The 17,795-nt window shown below is 31.5% G+C and overlaps 2 protein-coding genes and 1 non-coding gene across 3 annotated transcripts; all 3 read left to right on the plus strand.

Annotated features, from left to right (window-relative positions):
- Nucleotides 1-925: 925 nt before the first annotated feature.
- Nucleotides 926-996, plus strand: TRNAG-GCC. The gene has a single exon. It is a non-coding gene; the product is annotated as a tRNA-Gly (tRNA).
- An 8,795-nt stretch (nucleotides 997-9,791) lies between these two features.
- Nucleotides 9,792-11,013, plus strand: LOC123896565 (transcription factor bHLH162-like). The gene is made up of 3 exons (XM_045946940.1): nucleotides 9,792-9,950; nucleotides 10,109-10,446; nucleotides 10,846-11,013. The coding sequence occupies exons 1-3, from the start codon at nucleotides 9,809-9,811 to the stop codon at nucleotides 11,011-11,013; spliced, it is 648 nt and encodes a 215-aa protein (XP_045802896.1). The 5' UTR covers nucleotides 9,792-9,808.
- Nucleotides 11,014-12,850: 1,837 nt separating this feature from the next.
- LOC123898677 (transcription factor bHLH162-like) lies at nucleotides 12,851-15,167 on the plus strand. The gene is made up of 3 exons (XM_045949691.1): nucleotides 12,851-13,059; nucleotides 13,751-14,092; nucleotides 14,389-15,167. The coding sequence occupies exons 1-3, from the start codon at nucleotides 12,919-12,921 to the stop codon at nucleotides 14,563-14,565; spliced, it is 660 nt and encodes a 219-aa protein (XP_045805647.1). The 5' UTR covers nucleotides 12,851-12,918; the 3' UTR covers nucleotides 14,566-15,167.
- Nucleotides 15,168-17,795: the final 2,628 nt, after the last annotated feature.

Genomic DNA, 17,795 nt, shown 5'->3' on the forward strand with positions numbered 1-17,795 from the left:
TGTTCATTATAAGCTATGTAATAATTAAATTATCAATTGTGGATTGCACTGTAAAAGAGAAAGAAAGCAAATTATGGTTTGCAATCTTCATACAGAGAAAAGTCCAATTGATCATTAGTCATGAAGTGCATGATGGGTCATGATCATATTCATGCTTTATCTGTACATCTTTTTGGGGAGTTTCATTTTCTTGTTGCCCAAAATAAAATAAAAGATGCATGTATGTGTACAAGTCATTTCACTTTACTATGATTTTTTGAGATTTGCTTTATAGGAAATTATTTTCTGGTAGGGTATGTGAGGATATAGGGCTGAATTCATATTTTATCCGAATCAGTTTAAGTCTAGTTCAAATTTAAAATGATTTGGTTCAGATAATAAATTTATGATTCCAACCTTATGAATAAATGCAAACTTAACCTGTTTAAAAAAATTGTTACATTTTTTAATTTTGATAATATGTTTAAAAATGTAACCAAAAAAAAGATAATATGTTTAAAAGATTTATGTGTTAAATCTTAATTTAATTGGATCAAGTAATAAGTTTGATCAAAATTAGTTCACTCAGAATACCAAAAAAAAAATTAGTTCACTCAACTTGCTCAGACTCTTAGACCCGGTAAACCACTCAAGTACCCACCGAGTCGAGGCAATACCTGCAGCCTCTACCTCAACTTCAGGGAAGACATTGTAAATTGGTCTGCGGGCTTCACGATAAGTCCTCTGTCCTACTACAGCTACTGCGACAACCGAGGAAGAGAGCATTTTAATGAATTTTTTTTTTTTTTTGTGTTAATAAGATATTGGCAAGAGGCCCATAGTGGAGAATTTTGAAGTGTAATTTGGGCCCTATACTGCGAGACTTCGGACTCAAACTGTAATAAATTATAAAAATAGCAAACAAAAAGAAGCACAAACATCAGTAGCACCAGTGGTCTAGTGGTAGAATAGTACCCTGCCACGGTACAGACCCGGGTTCGATTCCCGGCTGGTGCAATTATTTTTGCGCTGTATTGCTTTTAATTTCTCATCAGTGAACTTTATGAAATCAAATTAAATCCAACCAGATTATTATCAAATCACATTAATATACTGCAATCAAATTAAATCCATTATTATCAAATCACAATTCAGAAGTCACGCCAAGCATTATTGATGTGAAAATTTGTTTTTCTCATAAAAAGGAAAAACAACCAGATTTTAATTTCTTTTCATTAGAGACCCACCCCAGTTTTGATAGATCATGTAGACAGGAGAACCAAAGTACCAAACACATACATAACATGTTTGTTGATTGTTGCACTAACAATTTTACATTTTTCTAGGAATGATTTTGTTTCATAAATGTATGAACTTTCAATAGTTCCTTTGCAAATAGTAAGAGTACTTTGTTGTGATTCAGTAACCAGATATGAAGTTTAGATACTCTAAAAATAAGGACGTATTTTATATCGGATAACGATACTTTACATATACTCGTGGACATGACCTCGGTTAAAAAGTATATCGATGAGCTTATAAAAAAAATAGAAGTATATCGATGAATTAAGGCGTGTGATTTTTCAAATAATGTGATTTTTTTTTTTTTTTTTTTTTTTTTGTGTACTAGAATAGTAACCCCGGTCAAGGCTTATGGGTTAATGAGTATATCACCTCTTAATCTTATGCATGACTTAGGTCCTCACGAGTTCAATTTTCACACACAGTGTCAATGTTATGAACAAACACGAAGATTAAATTGCAAGAAAATTAGAGGGAAGAACAACTTAGCAAATGATTCCTTATGTTTGTGAAGCAGATGCAGTCTGATTTTTAAATCATTAGATTAGATGATTAGAGTGAGTGAGGTTAAGAAGGAGATATACTTTGAGTGATAATATCACACCCATATAGCCAATGAGTGATATTGGAATTATTTCAGGCAAAAAGTTCACTAAAAAAAAAAATGAATTCATCTAATCTGTTTTTTTTTTTTGTACAATCGAGAGAAATAAAAGGAAAAGCAATGAAAATAATTATTTATAAAACCAAGTCTCACTTGCATTAGCAAGAAGGAGTAGATTAATTCCAACAGTTGGGCTGACCATAATGGAAAAGCTTCGTTGTTGCGAGCTCTAAGCATTGTCCTCTCTCAAGGTGTGAGCAATTATGACCCTCCAGTCTCTAGCTATGATATCTTTGATATATATATATATATATATATATATATATATATGGGGTTTTCTAACTTAGACCCTAGTTAGGTCTAAGTTAGCAAGGTGCACCTTTTGAGTTGGACCAAAATACCCATTCTTTTAATTTTTGAAAGAATAGAGCAATAGGGGCATTTCTGTAATTTTACATAAAAAAAAAAATAATGACACGCGCCCCCACCTTCTTAAAAATTAATAGACGTGGATCCAGTGTCGCGCGCGTACGGAAGGACCATGGTTACACACCGTTGATATCCATCAGACAGCCAAGATGTGATCTCATTAAGGCTGTCTGATTGATCAGACAGCCCAGATCATCCTACCATCCTGTCTGCGCCACACTAGATTATAAGCTGGAGAGAGAAAATTTTACTTTTGAAAAAGGCAGCCACGTGTCAGCATATGACTGGGTCTGCGTGATTTTTTCCATTTTATGCTTTAAACTCGATTATTTCATCGTAAATTATTTTTTTATTTTTTAATTTTTATACCAAAATTCATAATTTTTTTTTCTCTACAAATAGAGACTTGGTTCGTTTGATTTGGACACCGAAAAAAAAACGCGATTTTTCACTACTTTAAACTCGATTATTTCGTCGTAAATTAATTTTTTATTTTTTATTTTTTATACCAAAATTCATAATTTTTTTTTCTCTACAAATAGAGACTTGGTTCGTTTGATTTGGACACCGAAAAAAAAACGCGATTTTTCACTACTTTAAACTCGATTATTTCGTCGTAAATTTATTTTTTATTTTTTATTTTTTATACCAAAATTCATAATTTTTTTTTTCCTACAAATAGAGACTTGGTTCGTTTGATTTGGACACCGAAATCCTTCTGAAACCATTTATATGGTAGAATGGTTTCAGAGAGTTGTAATCTGAAACCATTTTGCTGGTAGAATGGTTTCAGTAAGTTGATTACTAGTTATTTGCTTCTGAAACCATTTAGCTTGTAGAATGGTTGCACATAGTTGTATTCTGAAACCATTTTACTGGTAGAATGGTTTCAGTGAGTAATTTATTAATTGTGTTTGCTTCTGAAACCATTTATCTGGTAGAATGGTTTCAGAGAGTTGTAATCTGAAACCATTTTGCTGGTAGAATGGTTTCAGTAAGTTGATTATTAGTTATTTGCTTCTGAAACCATTTAGCTTGTAGAATGGTTGCACATAGTTGTATTCTGAAACCATTTTACTGGTAGAATGGTTTCAGTGAGTAATTTATTAATTGTGTTTGCTTCTGAAACCATTTATCTGGTACAATGGTTTCAGAGAGTTGTAATCTGAAACCATTTTCCTGGTAAAATGGTTTCAGTAAGTTGATTATTAGTTATTTGCTTCTGAAACCATTTAGCTTGTAGAATGGTTGCACATAGTTGTATTCTGAAACCATTTTACTGGTAGAATGGTTTCAGTGAGTAATTTATTAATTGTGTTTGCTTCTGAAACCATTTATCTGGTACAATGGTTTCAGAGAGTTGTAATCTGAAACCATTTTCCTGGTAAAATGGTTTCAGTAAGTTGATTATTAGTTATTTGCTTCTGAAACCATTTAGCTTGTAGAATGGTTGCACATAGTTGTATTCTGAAACCATTTTACTGGTAGAATGGTTTCAGTGAGTAATTTATTAATTGTGTTTGCTTCTGAAACCATTTATCTGGTACAATGGTTTCAGAGAGTTGTAATCTGAAACCATTTTCCTGGTAAAATGGTTTCAGTAAGTTGATTATTAGTTATTTGATGAGATTAAGGTAGTGAAAAATTGGGTTTTTTTTTTTCTGTGTCCAAATCAAACGAACCAAGTCTCTATTTGTAGAGAAAAAAAAATTATGAATTTTGGTATAAAAAATAAAAAATAAAAAATTAATTTACGACGAAATAATCGAGTTTAAAGTAGTGAAAAATCGCGTTTTTTTTTCGGTGTCCAAATCAAACAAACCAAGTCTCTATTTGTAGAGAAAAAAAAATTATGAATTTTGGTATAAAAATTAAAAAATAAAAAATTAATTTACGATGAAATAATCGAGTTTAAAGTATAAAATGAAAAAAAATTAACGCAGCCAATGAAAGAGTGACACGTGGCCTGCCTTTTTAAAAAGGCTTCTCTCTCCGCGATTGGGCTTCAGCCACTCGCGCCTGTCGGCGCGTGTGGTACACGCGCTTTGGTTTTGTCAAATAACAGCGTGACACGTGTCCTGGGGGGGGGAAAAAGAAGTGGGGGCGCGCGTACTGTTGCATAAAATTACAGAAATGCCCCTGTTGCTCTATTCTTCCAAAAAATTAAAAAATGGGTATTTTTGTCCAACTCAAAAGGTGCACCTTGCTAATTTAGACCCAACTGGGTCTAAATTAGCAGCCCCCTATATATATATATATATATATATATATATATATATATATATATATATATATATATATATATATATATATATATATATATATATATATATATATATATATATAGGATGATAGCTGCATAATGATGCCACTCATCAATAGGTTCGGTAATGAATTTGGTAGCAGTTCCGGAGTCGGAATAGCATCACAATTCTTTTGTGTTTAACTCCCAAGCTAGGAGAAGACCATGGTAGAGAGCCATAGGTTCCGCATGCAGGATGTTTTAAAAATCAATGTTCCCCGAGAAACCATGGACCCAAGCTCCATTTGAGTTATGAATTAAACCCCCAAATCCGGAAGCACTCGGGTTGCCGATACTGCATTCGTCTAGATTTAAAATCATCTCGGTGCTGCCAAGAGTATTCTACTTCACAAACTTTGTTGTTGTCACCGTATGTTGATTAAAGAAACACGCTCTAAGCAAATAGGCGTAGTTCTCAATTCGCGATCTAAGGAAGAATTGCGAGACAATTTCATTATTCATACAAAGTTTATTTCTAACGTACCAGATCATCCAAATCGCCACCATGAAGAGAAACATTGAGGGACTATCCAAACCATTCCCCAACCACACATAAACATCCACGCCCTGGTAGAAGATATTATCTGTATATATAACCCACGGATTTCCAAACATGTTTCAATGTTATTATTGCACCTAGCACAAGAGTTATCTTGAAGCATACCACAATGAGAAAGCATCTCTTTAGTTGGGAGGACCTTATGAAGCGCATTCCAGAGGAAGCATTTGATTTTTTCCGGCACCAGGATGTGCCACAACCAAGACCAAGTGACAATATCAGTGAGATTCTTTGTGAAGTCATTACGGTTTAGCTAGTTGTAGCCGTCCCGAGCGTATAGAGCCCATTAAGGTTGTCTTTCCAAGTATGATAGTCTGCTACATTAAAGTTAAGAATGATTGGGAGATTGCTCAGGCGCTCCTTAACTTCGTTAGGCATAGTTGTCTAAAGTGAGTTGAAATTTCAATTGCCATCAATGAAGACATCCCTTACTCTCATTTCAATGTCATGGATATCAAGATACAAAACCTGGTTAGCTATAATATCAATCCAAAACTAGTCCGTATACCACAAGGAGGACTTACCATCTCCTAGACGAAATTGAAAACCATCTTTAAGGGCCAAAAGAGCTTTCATGATGGCATTCCAAGTGACCGATCCCGATTTTTTGGATATAGTATGAAACAACTCCTTTTTGGGATACTTGTGTTTTATAACTTGAACCCATAAAACATCACTACTCTTGTGAATATTCCAAACCAACTTGTCCAGAAGAGAAGTGTTAGCCTCTCGGGTCTTTCTAATACCAAGGCCACCAAGCTTCTTAGGTTTGGTGATCTTATCCCAGCCCACAAGATGAATACCCGTATTAGAAGTGATCTAATTTGGTTTTGAAGACTCATAAAATTCATCTAATTAATTTTAATATTATTGGGTGGATCACTTTAAGTGGGCCCACATCCAGTAAAAAAAACCAAACAAGAATTTTGCTCTTCTGCCCCCACATTTTTGCTCCGAAGGGTGCAGACATTGGAGTAGAGTAAATAAAAAGTTGCCACTTACTATGTAAGGTGCAAACTGAGTTCGCTACCTAGATAGTGATAGGTGAGTATTTTGGTCATTTCAGAGGTGTGTGAGAAACGGTGAAGACGAACTTGTTTTGGAAATACATATAACAATTATTTAATATATTTTCATACATAACCGTTTGTTTTCTTTGCTTTTTTTTTAAGGGCAAAACAACAAATTTTATATATATATAAAAGAAAAAAACTAAGTACAAGTGATACTAAATTTATCAATTAAGATGAAGTACAAGTAGTACTCTATCTACCAAAATACTCTCCAACAAAGGCTCCAACAACCGGCTAGAATCACCTAAAAATACAATCTATTGAATCAGTGAGCCATTCATACAACAGACAAGGAAGACCTAACTTTTTTTGCCAAAAGCCATCACCAAGACATAACTTTTATCGTGTTTTCTTTAAAGGTGGTCTCAGACTCAGTGTTGGAAGTGGTGGATGGCATCCGCCACTTCCAACACTGAAACCACCTTTGAAGAAAAAATCTCATTGTTCCTATTCTTCCAAATTGTCCAAAGGATACAGTACCAAACAAGAAGCAACTTTCAACCCTTTCCAATTTTTGCAAATTATGTTTTCCAGTAAATTAATTAAATTTACTTCTCTATCAATATATCTTTAAGTCATCTTTCATTATGAAAATCTAAAAATAATTAATATAACTGTCGGGGAGTCCGGGGAAGTTCAAAAGTAACAACAGGGTCAATGCTCCAGGACCAATGGAGAGGAAGAGATCACATCTCCACTCAAAATCTTAAGGTATTAAGTTAATGAGTCACATATCTTATAAATCTATTATTCTTCCTATTCATAGTCGATATGTGACTTAACCACTAATACTTGAAGCCGAACAATAACCACTCAAACGAGATATAATAAAGTCAATATAACTTCAAAGTTTCTAATTTTGTGATTCAACTCCACGTACTCAGTATTCTTAGTTTATGGATCATTATCTAACCAAACACTGATGTACAACTTTGTTTTTGAATTTCCCCAAATGTATTTACTATTAGGAAAAAAATGCATTATTGAGGAAAAAAACACGAAACCTTTGTCTATTTCCTCTAAGAGTTAAAAATGTATAAGTTAAAGACCAATTTTATTTTTATGTCTCTAAATTTGGAAATCTTTGCATGTTAGACTATAGTTTTGAGAAAAGGATCATAACAACATGAAACATTTTTCACGTGTTGGGGGCAGATATTGTTGAATAACTTGAATTGAAGAATTTATTTTGAAAAATTGAATTGAAGTACTTGAGTAGTATTTCTTCTAGCGTGCAATATCACGTTTACAATAAGAAAACAGAGAAAGATCCAAAAAAAAAAAACGAATCGATGAAAAGTAGGTAGCTGTAATATAAAGGGCAGTTTGGTGCGGCGGGTCAAGTCAATAGTCTTGAGCAAATAGAGATTTTGTTTTTTTTCGGATACTCCGGTGACTAGAAATTTCACTCTTAAATGAAAAATGAAATTTAAATTGGATAAATGGAATGTTCGGAATTTAAACCCCGATCCCTACATATAAAATTTGATATCTCAATCAACCAACCGAGTTAAGTTCACGAACACAACAATTGAGCATTTTAAGGCCTCTATTGCATATGTGAAAGACAAAAGACAATTTGTTCACAAATATCTGATTATTGTTCTCCTAGTTGTCTCATTCACAAAGGCATTAATTAGTACAATCTTGAGTATGGATCCAAAAGGTAACAATAATATATAGAATAATGAGACAATATTATTTAGTACGGTTTACCATGTTTATATATACAGTGAATAATATTTTCTAATATTTTTTTTTTAAAAAAAAGATGGAGAATTATTCTGTAAAACAAATATTTAATTGTGTAATTAACTATTTTACTATTTCACTAATAATTAATAATTATACATATGCTATTAACTATTTTAAAAGTTAAAGTATCAAAATCGCAAGTTTGTGAAAGTTAGGGAGGGGAATGCAAATTAAACTTGCATTTAGTTAATGAAGTAGTTAAAATGGTTAATTAGATTTATGTTAAAAAGTAGCTAACACATACATTTTTCGGTTAATGAAGTTTTGTAATGTTTATGTTTTTGGTAAAGATAGATGCTCTATCAGGCTTATAAATGATTTGTTTGGCTTGTTGACAACTTTGGAAAGAAAGAAATAGCCAGTGTTTTGCCCATAAAATATCGTTTTGTAGAAACGATGATCGATAAGGTAAAATGTGTATCGTGATGGTGGTTAAAGTCTACGAAGAAGGGTTTTGTTTTTTGACTTGAATATGTGTTGGTCTTTACCCCTTGTCATGTTTGGGTGTTCGACCTGGTTAAAGGAGTATCGTATATTCTTTTGTTAGACACACCTTATACTTAACTTTATTTATATATTTCATTTGGCTTCTTAAAAAAAAACTCTCAATTTTTATATTATAAAATTCTCTGCGGTTTAATTTTTTTTTTTTTAAAGTTTGACAAAATAATACAATACTATTCACTGTATAAACACAAGCTACAGAATTTTGTGTCTTCATTATTGTAGTTGAGATTGAAATATCATGCTGTCTTGAAATAAAGAAGCGGCGAATTTGTTTGTAAAGAAGTGAAAAAAATAGTGATTAGGGTAGTCAATTTAGCTAACATAGACATTTAACAAAAAATTAGTGTTTTTTTTTATTGACGTAAAAAAAATTAGTTTTATATTAATAAAAATTGAAAATATATAATATTTTATCAAAAAATATTGAAAATGCTAACATATACTTTTTGACTTATGCCTATAACTAAGATTCCAAGTTGACTCTTATTATTATTTTTTTTTAAATACTAAATAGTGTCTCCAAGACACTAATTAAGTATGTTAATAAAAAAAAATCTGTCTTAAAAATTATGCATCGAATATCGTAAAAATATAAAAGTTTATTTCATCAATATTTAATTTAATTTTTTATTTTTTATTGGTTACATAAGAGAGAAAAAAGAGAAAAAACAAGGAATTACTCCCTAATAAATTCTACACCCCAAGCATCCTTCAAAGAGATCTCACCAGATCACTAGGCGGGGCAAAAATCTTCACCAAAGGTGAGCTCGAGATAATACCCATTTTTGTTAAAACATCTGCACAAGTATTTCTTTCACGAAACGTATGTATAATAACTACCTCCCAGTCACTATCTAGCATCTTCCAAATACTATGAATCTCGTTGGTAAAACAAATTTTATTTTTTAATATGCTTAACAAGTGTGACTTTAACTTTCGTAAAAAAAAAAAAAAAGTGACTTTAGCATGATTTTTTAATTTTTTTTTTAATGAAGGATACCAATTTGAATTAATTATCATGTATGCAAAACGGGTGATGTCAAAGAGGTGACGTGTTCGTCTTGATCCGCACACTTTTTTATATAGACTTCACACCAACCCAATTATTTACTAGTACTAGCTAGCATAAATTCGAATACAGTTGTAGTATGTTACAAAACTTATAAGTATATATATTGTCTTGTATCAAAAAATATATAAATATTATCAATAGAGTAGATTATGCCCTAAAATCTAAATCCCAACAATCAATAGAGTTTATTCATATTTGCCCTTAGAAAAATTAAAGGTGGTTTTCAATGGATCATAATAAACAAAGTGTTCAACCATCTTCTACAATCAAAGTGGAAAGAAAGATTGTTGAGAAAAATAGGAGAAATCAGATGAAAATTCTCTTTTCCAAACTCAACTCTCTTCTCCCTTATAATCCCAAGGTGATTTGTGTTTTATTTCCATATCATGCATATATGTACATTTGAATATTTGATGAAATCAATATGTACTATGAAGTTTAACTATTATCTCACAAAATTAAAATCTCTAAGACATAATAATATATATTAATTAATTTGGTGCTATTTTAAATTTAATGCAGGAAGTGGTACCATTAATTGATCAAGTAGATGAGACTATAAACTACATAAAGAGTTTAGAGACAAATGTGAAGTTGGCAAAGGAGAAAAAAGAAAGTTTATTGAGAAATAAGAGATCACGTAGTGGCTGTTCGAGTTCTTGTGGAGCAAAAGGAAGCATAAAATCACCAAAAATTGAGATTCATGAAATGGGTTTCTCTTTACAAATCATTGTGACATGTGGGGTTGATGATCAATTCATTTTCTATGAAATTATTCGAATACTCAATGAAGAGAATGTCGAGGTCATTTCTGCAAATTCTACCTTGACCGGAGATTCAATTTTTCATATTGTGCATGCTGAGGTATATATATACACACATGCATCTATAATATTTTTTTTGAAAACTTGGTATCCGGTCTTAGAACCGACTAATCTAAGGGGACCAATCTCACCGCCCACTTGCGGGGGCCCCATTTAAAGCCAGAGTTTTTTTGCTCTGTATGGACTTAGCCCACCGAAATTGGCACCAGTGAGAATCGAACCTGAGACCTTGAGAGGAGCATACTCCAAGGGCCCAAGCCAACACCACTCGACCAACCCCAAGTGGGTTCATGCATCTATAATCTTAACAATGCATTCATTCTTTAGTCTTAATCTTAACAATGTTTCGCAAAGGAATGATTCAATTAGCTCTTCAACATTAAGAAACTTAATTATGATTGATTTATTTACTAATTTGATTATTACTTTTTTTGTGTAGATTCCGCAATCTTTATTTCAATTTGGAGGGACCAAAGTAAGTGACAGATTGAAAAGTTTTGTGAACGGATTTGTGAGTGAGGTGCAAATAGATCCTCATTTGTTGGATTTTGAAATTGGAACTGAGAATTGGGAGCTACTACATTCTATAGTAAACAAGAACAATTAATCACCAAATCCTTTATCAAGAAGCACAAATATATAGAAGTATTTGAGTATTGTAAGAATAAAATGGATTTGATATCGGTTTTATAAATCTAGAATAACAACATGCATATTATTCTATTGATGTTTTTATAAATCGGATTTGCATATTATTCTATTGATGTTGCAAATATATTGATGTTTATAACTACTTTTGCCCTAATTTCTAAATATGATGAAATTAATTAACGACATATTTTATTCCCTTCCTCTCCAATTCAAACTTTTTAGGTTAAAGTATGGTTTTAGTTTCTGCAATTATAATGTTTGTCCTTATAAGTATGGTTAAACAACTACTATTGAATTTACACCAACTAATTGAATCCAAACAAAAAATTTATAAAGACTAAAATGAAAAATAATATAATTGTAATGAAAAATAATATAATTGTAAGGATTAAAATTATATTTAAACCAACTTTTTATTATTAGGTGTAAATTTAGTGTGAGCTTCTTCATGATGAGTGTTGCTGTCGAATATGTTAAAGTTCTTGTAAAATTTAGATTTCAATAAAATAATTTGTTTGTAATAAACATGGATTTTGAATTATTAATTTTACGAGTCAAGTAGTCTACTATCTGTATGCATGGGACTTGAGAACAAGGATATTATAAATATTTTAATCTATGTTCATGATCCAATAAGAACCACTCTTACTCATGAACAAGTCGAATTAGAGCTATAATACTACTTTTTTTTTTTTAAAAAAAAGGCAAAGGTGCATTTTTAGATAAAAATAAAGTAAAAAGGAGGAAAATTATAGAACATGGGACTAGACCAAAACCAACGACGATAAACGGGCAAGAACTTAAACAACCGTTGTCTCATTAAAAACCATACCACAAAAACTCAATGAGATAAAACCTTAGTGAAGGGAAAAAGAGTTCAGAGCGAACAAAAAACGAGCCCTTGAAGAACATAAAAAAAAATGATAGTCCGGAAGACCTAACCTATTACGGTTAAATAAATCTGAAACAATAATAGGGATAGAATCCCACCAAATAAAACCATTACTATGAAGGCAAATCGATGCGATTTTGTCTGCACAATAATTGCCTTATTGGAAGATATGAGAAATAATAAACAACTCATGATAAACTAAAATACTACTTGAGTAGCCTACACCGAGATAAATAAACATATTGTACAAGCATAACATCTACTCCATCCGTCTCAAAATATAAGAAAAAATTGTTTAATTTTTTTTTGTTTATTTACTTAAAAACTTAAAGTAAATACATCAATTTTGTTTGACTAATTTTTTTTTTTATATTTTGAGATAGAAAGAGTAAACAATTGAATTTGAACATCACTACTCATCTAAAAATTGCATATGAGTCTTCTAACTTGTATAGCGTTAAGATCATGGAGCCTTCCTCTAAAAAACAAAGAGTTAAGACAAAGTCAAACGGAATGAAAGCATCTGTTGAAATTGAAATGAAATCACGCCGTTGTAGAACATTCCTTGCTACTTCCTACGTACCTATATGGCTATTGCTATTGCTATTGTACAATGAATGAAAGAAACGAAATTGTGTAGAAAGAACAAAAAGGTGATTATTGATCCACTCACAAAACACAATAGGGAAGGCACGTGTGTGAATTCTAATTTTATATTTCATATTTCATGTTTCATATTTCATGTGTGTGTATGTATAACGTATGGATGATGTCAAAGAGGTGACGTGTTTGTCTTGATCTCACTTCCAAACACTTTCTTTATAAAGGCTTTCATACTCACCTCATTTTCTACTATAAATAACTCATGTCATATGTTATAATTAATTAAGTATATATACATTTAAATAATAAACAGTTTACTTCATCACCTTCTCATCACTCTAGTAAGAAAAATTTCAAGTTTCCAATATGGATCATGGTCAACAAGTATGTCAACCTTCCTCTTCTTCAACCAAAGTGGAAAGAAAGATTGTTGAGAAAATTAGGAGAAATCATATGAAGAATCTCTTTTCCAAACTCAACTCTCTTCTCCCTAAATATAATCACAAGGTGCTCTGTTTTTTTCCATCACGTGCATATATGTATATTGATTTGAGGAAAATCACATTGATTTTTTTTTTTTATCAAGTAGTTTAATGTTCGTAGTTATAATATGGTTAGGACTTTATTTGTTAAGGTGAATATAAGTGGAAGTATGAGTTTAAACCTCAGACTCTAGTTTTTTGCATATTATATGTCATGTCTCTGTTAACTGAACTATGTTTATGGAGGACCAATTGTTTTATTTTTTGATAGTTACAATGGAAATAATACAATTTTTATTTAATCCTAACATGCCATATAAGTAGAGTCTTTAACACTTGAATTGATGTATTGGTTTGCGTAATTTTCTTTCATTCCACTTTCTTTCCATCGTACCAAACAAAGCCAAGCTGGACTAGATGGTCATAAGATCAAATATAGTGTTGAGACATTTATACAAAGAAATATTTCTTAAATAATAAATAAAGTTGATTTAACATTGTCCATGTGAGCTTAGCTCAGTTGGTAGCTAGGGACATCACATTATATGTACAGTAATGGGATTCGAATCCCAGACACTCCATTTATTCATTTTAAAGTGGATTTTCGAGCCACTAAACTACTTGACCAAAAAAGAAGGTTTATGGATGTGTATGTATGCTTGCTCTAAGATCCCAACCAAATTGACACCTTATACCCTAACAATAATTTAATGTAGGAAACGTTGCCATTACCTGATCAAGTAGACGAGGCTATAAACTACATAAAGAGTCTAGAGACAAATGTAAAGATGGTGAAGGAAAAGAAAGAAGGTTTAATGGAAAACAAGAGATCACATAGTGACTGCTCGAGTTCTTATGAAGCAAAAACAAACATAAAATCGCCCAAAATTGAGATTCATGAAATGGGTTCCTCTCTACAAGTCATTATAACATGCGGGGTTGATGATCAATTCATTTTCTGTGAAATTATTCGAATACTGCATGAAGAGAATTTGGTGGTCATCACTGCAAATTCTTCGGTGGCCGGAGACTCAATTTTTCATATTGTGAACGCTGAGGTACACATAATATATACATATATCTCTGATTTTAAATTGCAGTTGCGGCTTTATAAAAAAAAAAAAAAATTGCAGTTCTGGTTACGATGCAAACTATATTGCCGAAAAACTTAGAAAAAAGTTTGCAATTGTGGTTGTGAATCGTGATGATGTTGCATAGACTTTTAATTTAATTGCCGCAATTGCATACTGCAATTTAAAACCATATACATATTCTTTTTTGGTACAAGCATATATTCTTTATTCTTAATGTTAACATTATTTTACAAAAATAAAGGATTATTACTTTTATGTAGATTCCGCAATCTTTGCTTCAAATTGGAGCAACCAAAGTAAGTGAGAGATTGAAAAGGTTTGTGAACGGATCAGGGAGTGGTATAGAAACAGAGCCTCAATTGTGGGATTTTGAAATTGGAACTCGGAGTTGGGAGCTTCTAGATTCTATAGTAACCAAGAGTTTATCAAATCCTTGATCAAGAAGCAGAGATTTATATATTAATATACCATATGTAGTGCAACTAGTGTTGCAGTTGTTTGGAGTCTATATATTATTCTAGTTTTCGGATGGTTGATTGTATAAATATATTTAGGCATCTTTGGAGTTAGTTTTTGGGATGAGATCCAAGACCAGTTAATGTGGTATTAAAGCCGGGTTAAAGATTGTAATGTGGGAATTGGACCCAGGTCCCACTAGGTGTAAGAGTCAAGGTTTTAAATTGCGGTTGCGGTCGCGGATGCGGTTGCAGTTATTGCCAATGCGGTCATTGCGGTTGCTGCACACGCAATGCGGTTGTTGCGGCGTGAAATCATTTTGAAATTTGACAAGCTATATAAAATGAAACTACTATGTAACTACACTATTTATCCACCATTGCATAGTCGTAGTTTATTCTATAAATAATAATTTGAATGTATTTAAAATACACTGTTGAGAGATTGTTAAAAGTAAGATTTTTCATTAATTTGACACAAATTAGGATTTGAAGTTCATAAATTTTACTTTTTGGTGAGAAAATTTGAAGGAACATCGCCGAAAACATCTGATGCGGCTTCCGATGCGGTTGTGATGTGGTTACGATGCAGCCGTACCCGTGAATTAAGATCACACCGCAATTGCGGTGCGATGCGGTGGCTACCGCATCAGCAATACTGCGGCCGCAATTGCGGATGCGGACCGCAATTTAAAACCTTGGTAAGAGTGAGTGTTGAAGTTGTTTGAAGTTTCATATTGTTCAGATTTACGGACTGTTGATTATATAGATGTGCTTGGGAGGCACCTCATCCCTTCGAGCTAGCTTTTAAGATGAGATCGAAGTCTATTTATCAGATAGTAACTAATTTTAAGTGTAGTATATGGAAGTTTTCAAATATAAGAATGAAATCATTTTTATGAACGATTTTGTAGCTAACATTGTATCACATGAATTTTGTAAATGGCACAACTATTGTTTTCATTTTCCATTATATTTTTCTAATAAAAATTTACGGACAGATCCATTTGACTCCCACAATGGCTGGAGCGTTACGACCATTTTTTTTACACCCTAGAATCATAAGCAAAAGTGTATCCGAGTTTGTCATTGAAAATGGTTGAAGGTTATTGGGTATGTGATTTTTCAATTGTAGAATTCCTTATGGCTCCTTGAATTTCCTCTTGTGGGGATGAAGAGAGAATTTTCTCTGATGAGACGTTTTCATATTGTCTACAAATGGGGACCACGACCCTTATAAATAACTTTAGGATTATTTCTTAGTTTTCAATATTTTAATTTGATCAATCATCAAATTAGATATTGACTTTTGATATCTATACAGTAATATTACCTTTCTTGATATTTTATGTTTTTAGTCATAACTTATTATTAATATTATAAAAAAATATATTAGAGGAGTAAATTAAAATCGACTAACATTACAGTTAGAAAAAAATGCATTTAACCCTAATTAATACTTATTAATTAGATAGATTAATCCATTATGGTTAAGTGTTAACCTTGTTAAGTCTTCTACAAAAAACCTGTTGCTCAAGCATCATTTGTTAACTGTGTCATAGAAAGATTAATCCATTATTGTACTCATATGTAATTGCTTTTTTTTATTTTTATTGGTTCACTCTGCCTTGTCTTTAAAGTCACACACCTGCCAAATAACTAAATGATTGGACTGAAATAATTAATGAATTTTTTAAATTTTTTTAAGGACGAATAATTTAAAAGAATCTGAATTGTTTTTTTGGTAGAGAATCTGAATTTTTTTATTTTTTATTTTTTTTGGTTACATGAGAATCTGAATTTAATCTATAGGCAAAACAATTTTCTATCAAGCTTTAATACCTCGTGACCAAATTTCAGTTTATAGACCCCTTTCCCATGGGAAAAGGATTAGAGAAGCATTATTATATCATTTATTGCCATTTATTTAATTCCCATGGCTTAAGTTTAAATTTTATTAACTACATGAGCATCACACCATCTAAACTATGGCCGGCCAATAAGGACAAGTTTAATTTAACATGCGCAAACCTTTTATGTTGTGCATGGTGCACAAGTAGTGATTTATATTATAACGAATATGATTTTTATAGAATTCGCCGTTGGATTGAAAGTTTATATCATATAGATCGTTCATACAAATTTTGAAAAAATTTAAAAATCAATTGATATGTTATTGAGACTCATCAAATTAACAGTTTATGAGTTTTTATTGAATACCGTTAATTTTGATTGGTCTCAATAACATATCAAATGATTTTCAAATTTTTTCAAAATTTTTATGGATGATCCATATGATATAAACTTCGTATTCGTTATAATATAAATCACTATTTATACACTATGCACAACTTGTATGACTTGTGCATGTTAGACAAAGCCGATAAAGCAATAATATGGCCAATTGTAGTTCAAGCAAGGGCAAAAATATTTGGTATTTCATCAGTACCTAACTTAGATACACATATGATTATTATAACTGTTTGCGTGCTCTATAAATTATTTGAAAAGGTATAAAAAATAAAATAGTTTCCAGATGTTGACTTTTTTGGCTTGGGTTGCAAGTGTTTGACCACATATTATATAACTAATTACAAACTAGTCTCACACCCGTGCGATGCACAGGTGTTATGTGATATTTTATATTATAATGTTAAAAAATTATTCGTATAAATTGTAACAATAAGTATTATAAAATGAAAATAATAATAATAATAATAATAATAATAATAATAATAATAATAATAATAATAATAATACAAAAGTGATGTACTTATCACTTCCTCCAACCAATATATATACCTATATGTATAGAGAATGAGTACAGACCATCAAAATTGAATGAAATATATATATTTTTTTTTGTGGGGTGCGCCAGCCAATGCAATGGTGCAACGCATAGGCGACACACTAAAATTGAATGAAATATGATAATGATAATGGTTATTATATATTTCAATCTCATAACCTAACTTTTTGCATAACCTTCACTCTTCTCTAAAATTCTAATGTAATTAAGTCAATAATGTATACACTCTTCGTATTTTTTTGTGTGACTAAATTATAAACTCTTTGTTATTTCTATGAAAACGGTTGACATTTAAATGAGATAAATGTTCAAAGAGAATCCAACTATGTTCATCTTCATTGTCACTAAGAAATATTATAATAATGTAGAAAAGTGTAACATCTTGTTTGTGACATCAATTTTT

The sequence above is a fragment of the Trifolium pratense genome, linkage group LG7 (assembly GCF_020283565.1).
Source record: "Trifolium pratense cultivar HEN17-A07 linkage group LG7, ARS_RC_1.1, whole genome shotgun sequence".
Classification (NCBI taxonomy): Eukaryota; Viridiplantae; Streptophyta; class Magnoliopsida; order Fabales; family Fabaceae; genus Trifolium; species Trifolium pratense.

What these genes read in the sequence shown, in the direction of transcription:
- LOC123896565 (XM_045946940.1), top strand. Translation starts at nt 9,809, where the DNA reads ATGGATCATAATAAACAAAGTGTTCAACCATCTTCTACAATCAAAGTG. An exon ending in TTATAATCCCAAGGTGATTT is followed by an intron (nt 9,951 to 10,108) that starts GTGTTTTATTTC and finishes TAATGCAGGAAG; the next exon opens with TGGTACCATTAATTGATCAA. An exon ending in TTCATATTGTGCATGCTGAG is followed by an intron (nt 10,447 to 10,845) that starts GTATATATATAC and finishes TTTTTTGTGTAG; the next exon opens with ATTCCGCAATCTTTATTTCA.
- LOC123898677 (XM_045949691.1), top strand. Translation starts at nt 12,919, where the DNA reads ATGGATCATGGTCAACAAGTATGTCAACCTTCCTCTTCTTCAACCAAA. An exon ending in TCCCTAAATATAATCACAAG is followed by an intron (nt 13,060 to 13,750) that starts GTGCTCTGTTTT and finishes AATTTAATGTAG; the next exon opens with GAAACGTTGCCATTACCTGA. An exon ending in TTCATATTGTGAACGCTGAG is followed by an intron (nt 14,093 to 14,388) that starts GTACACATAATA and finishes ACTTTTATGTAG; the next exon opens with ATTCCGCAATCTTTGCTTCA.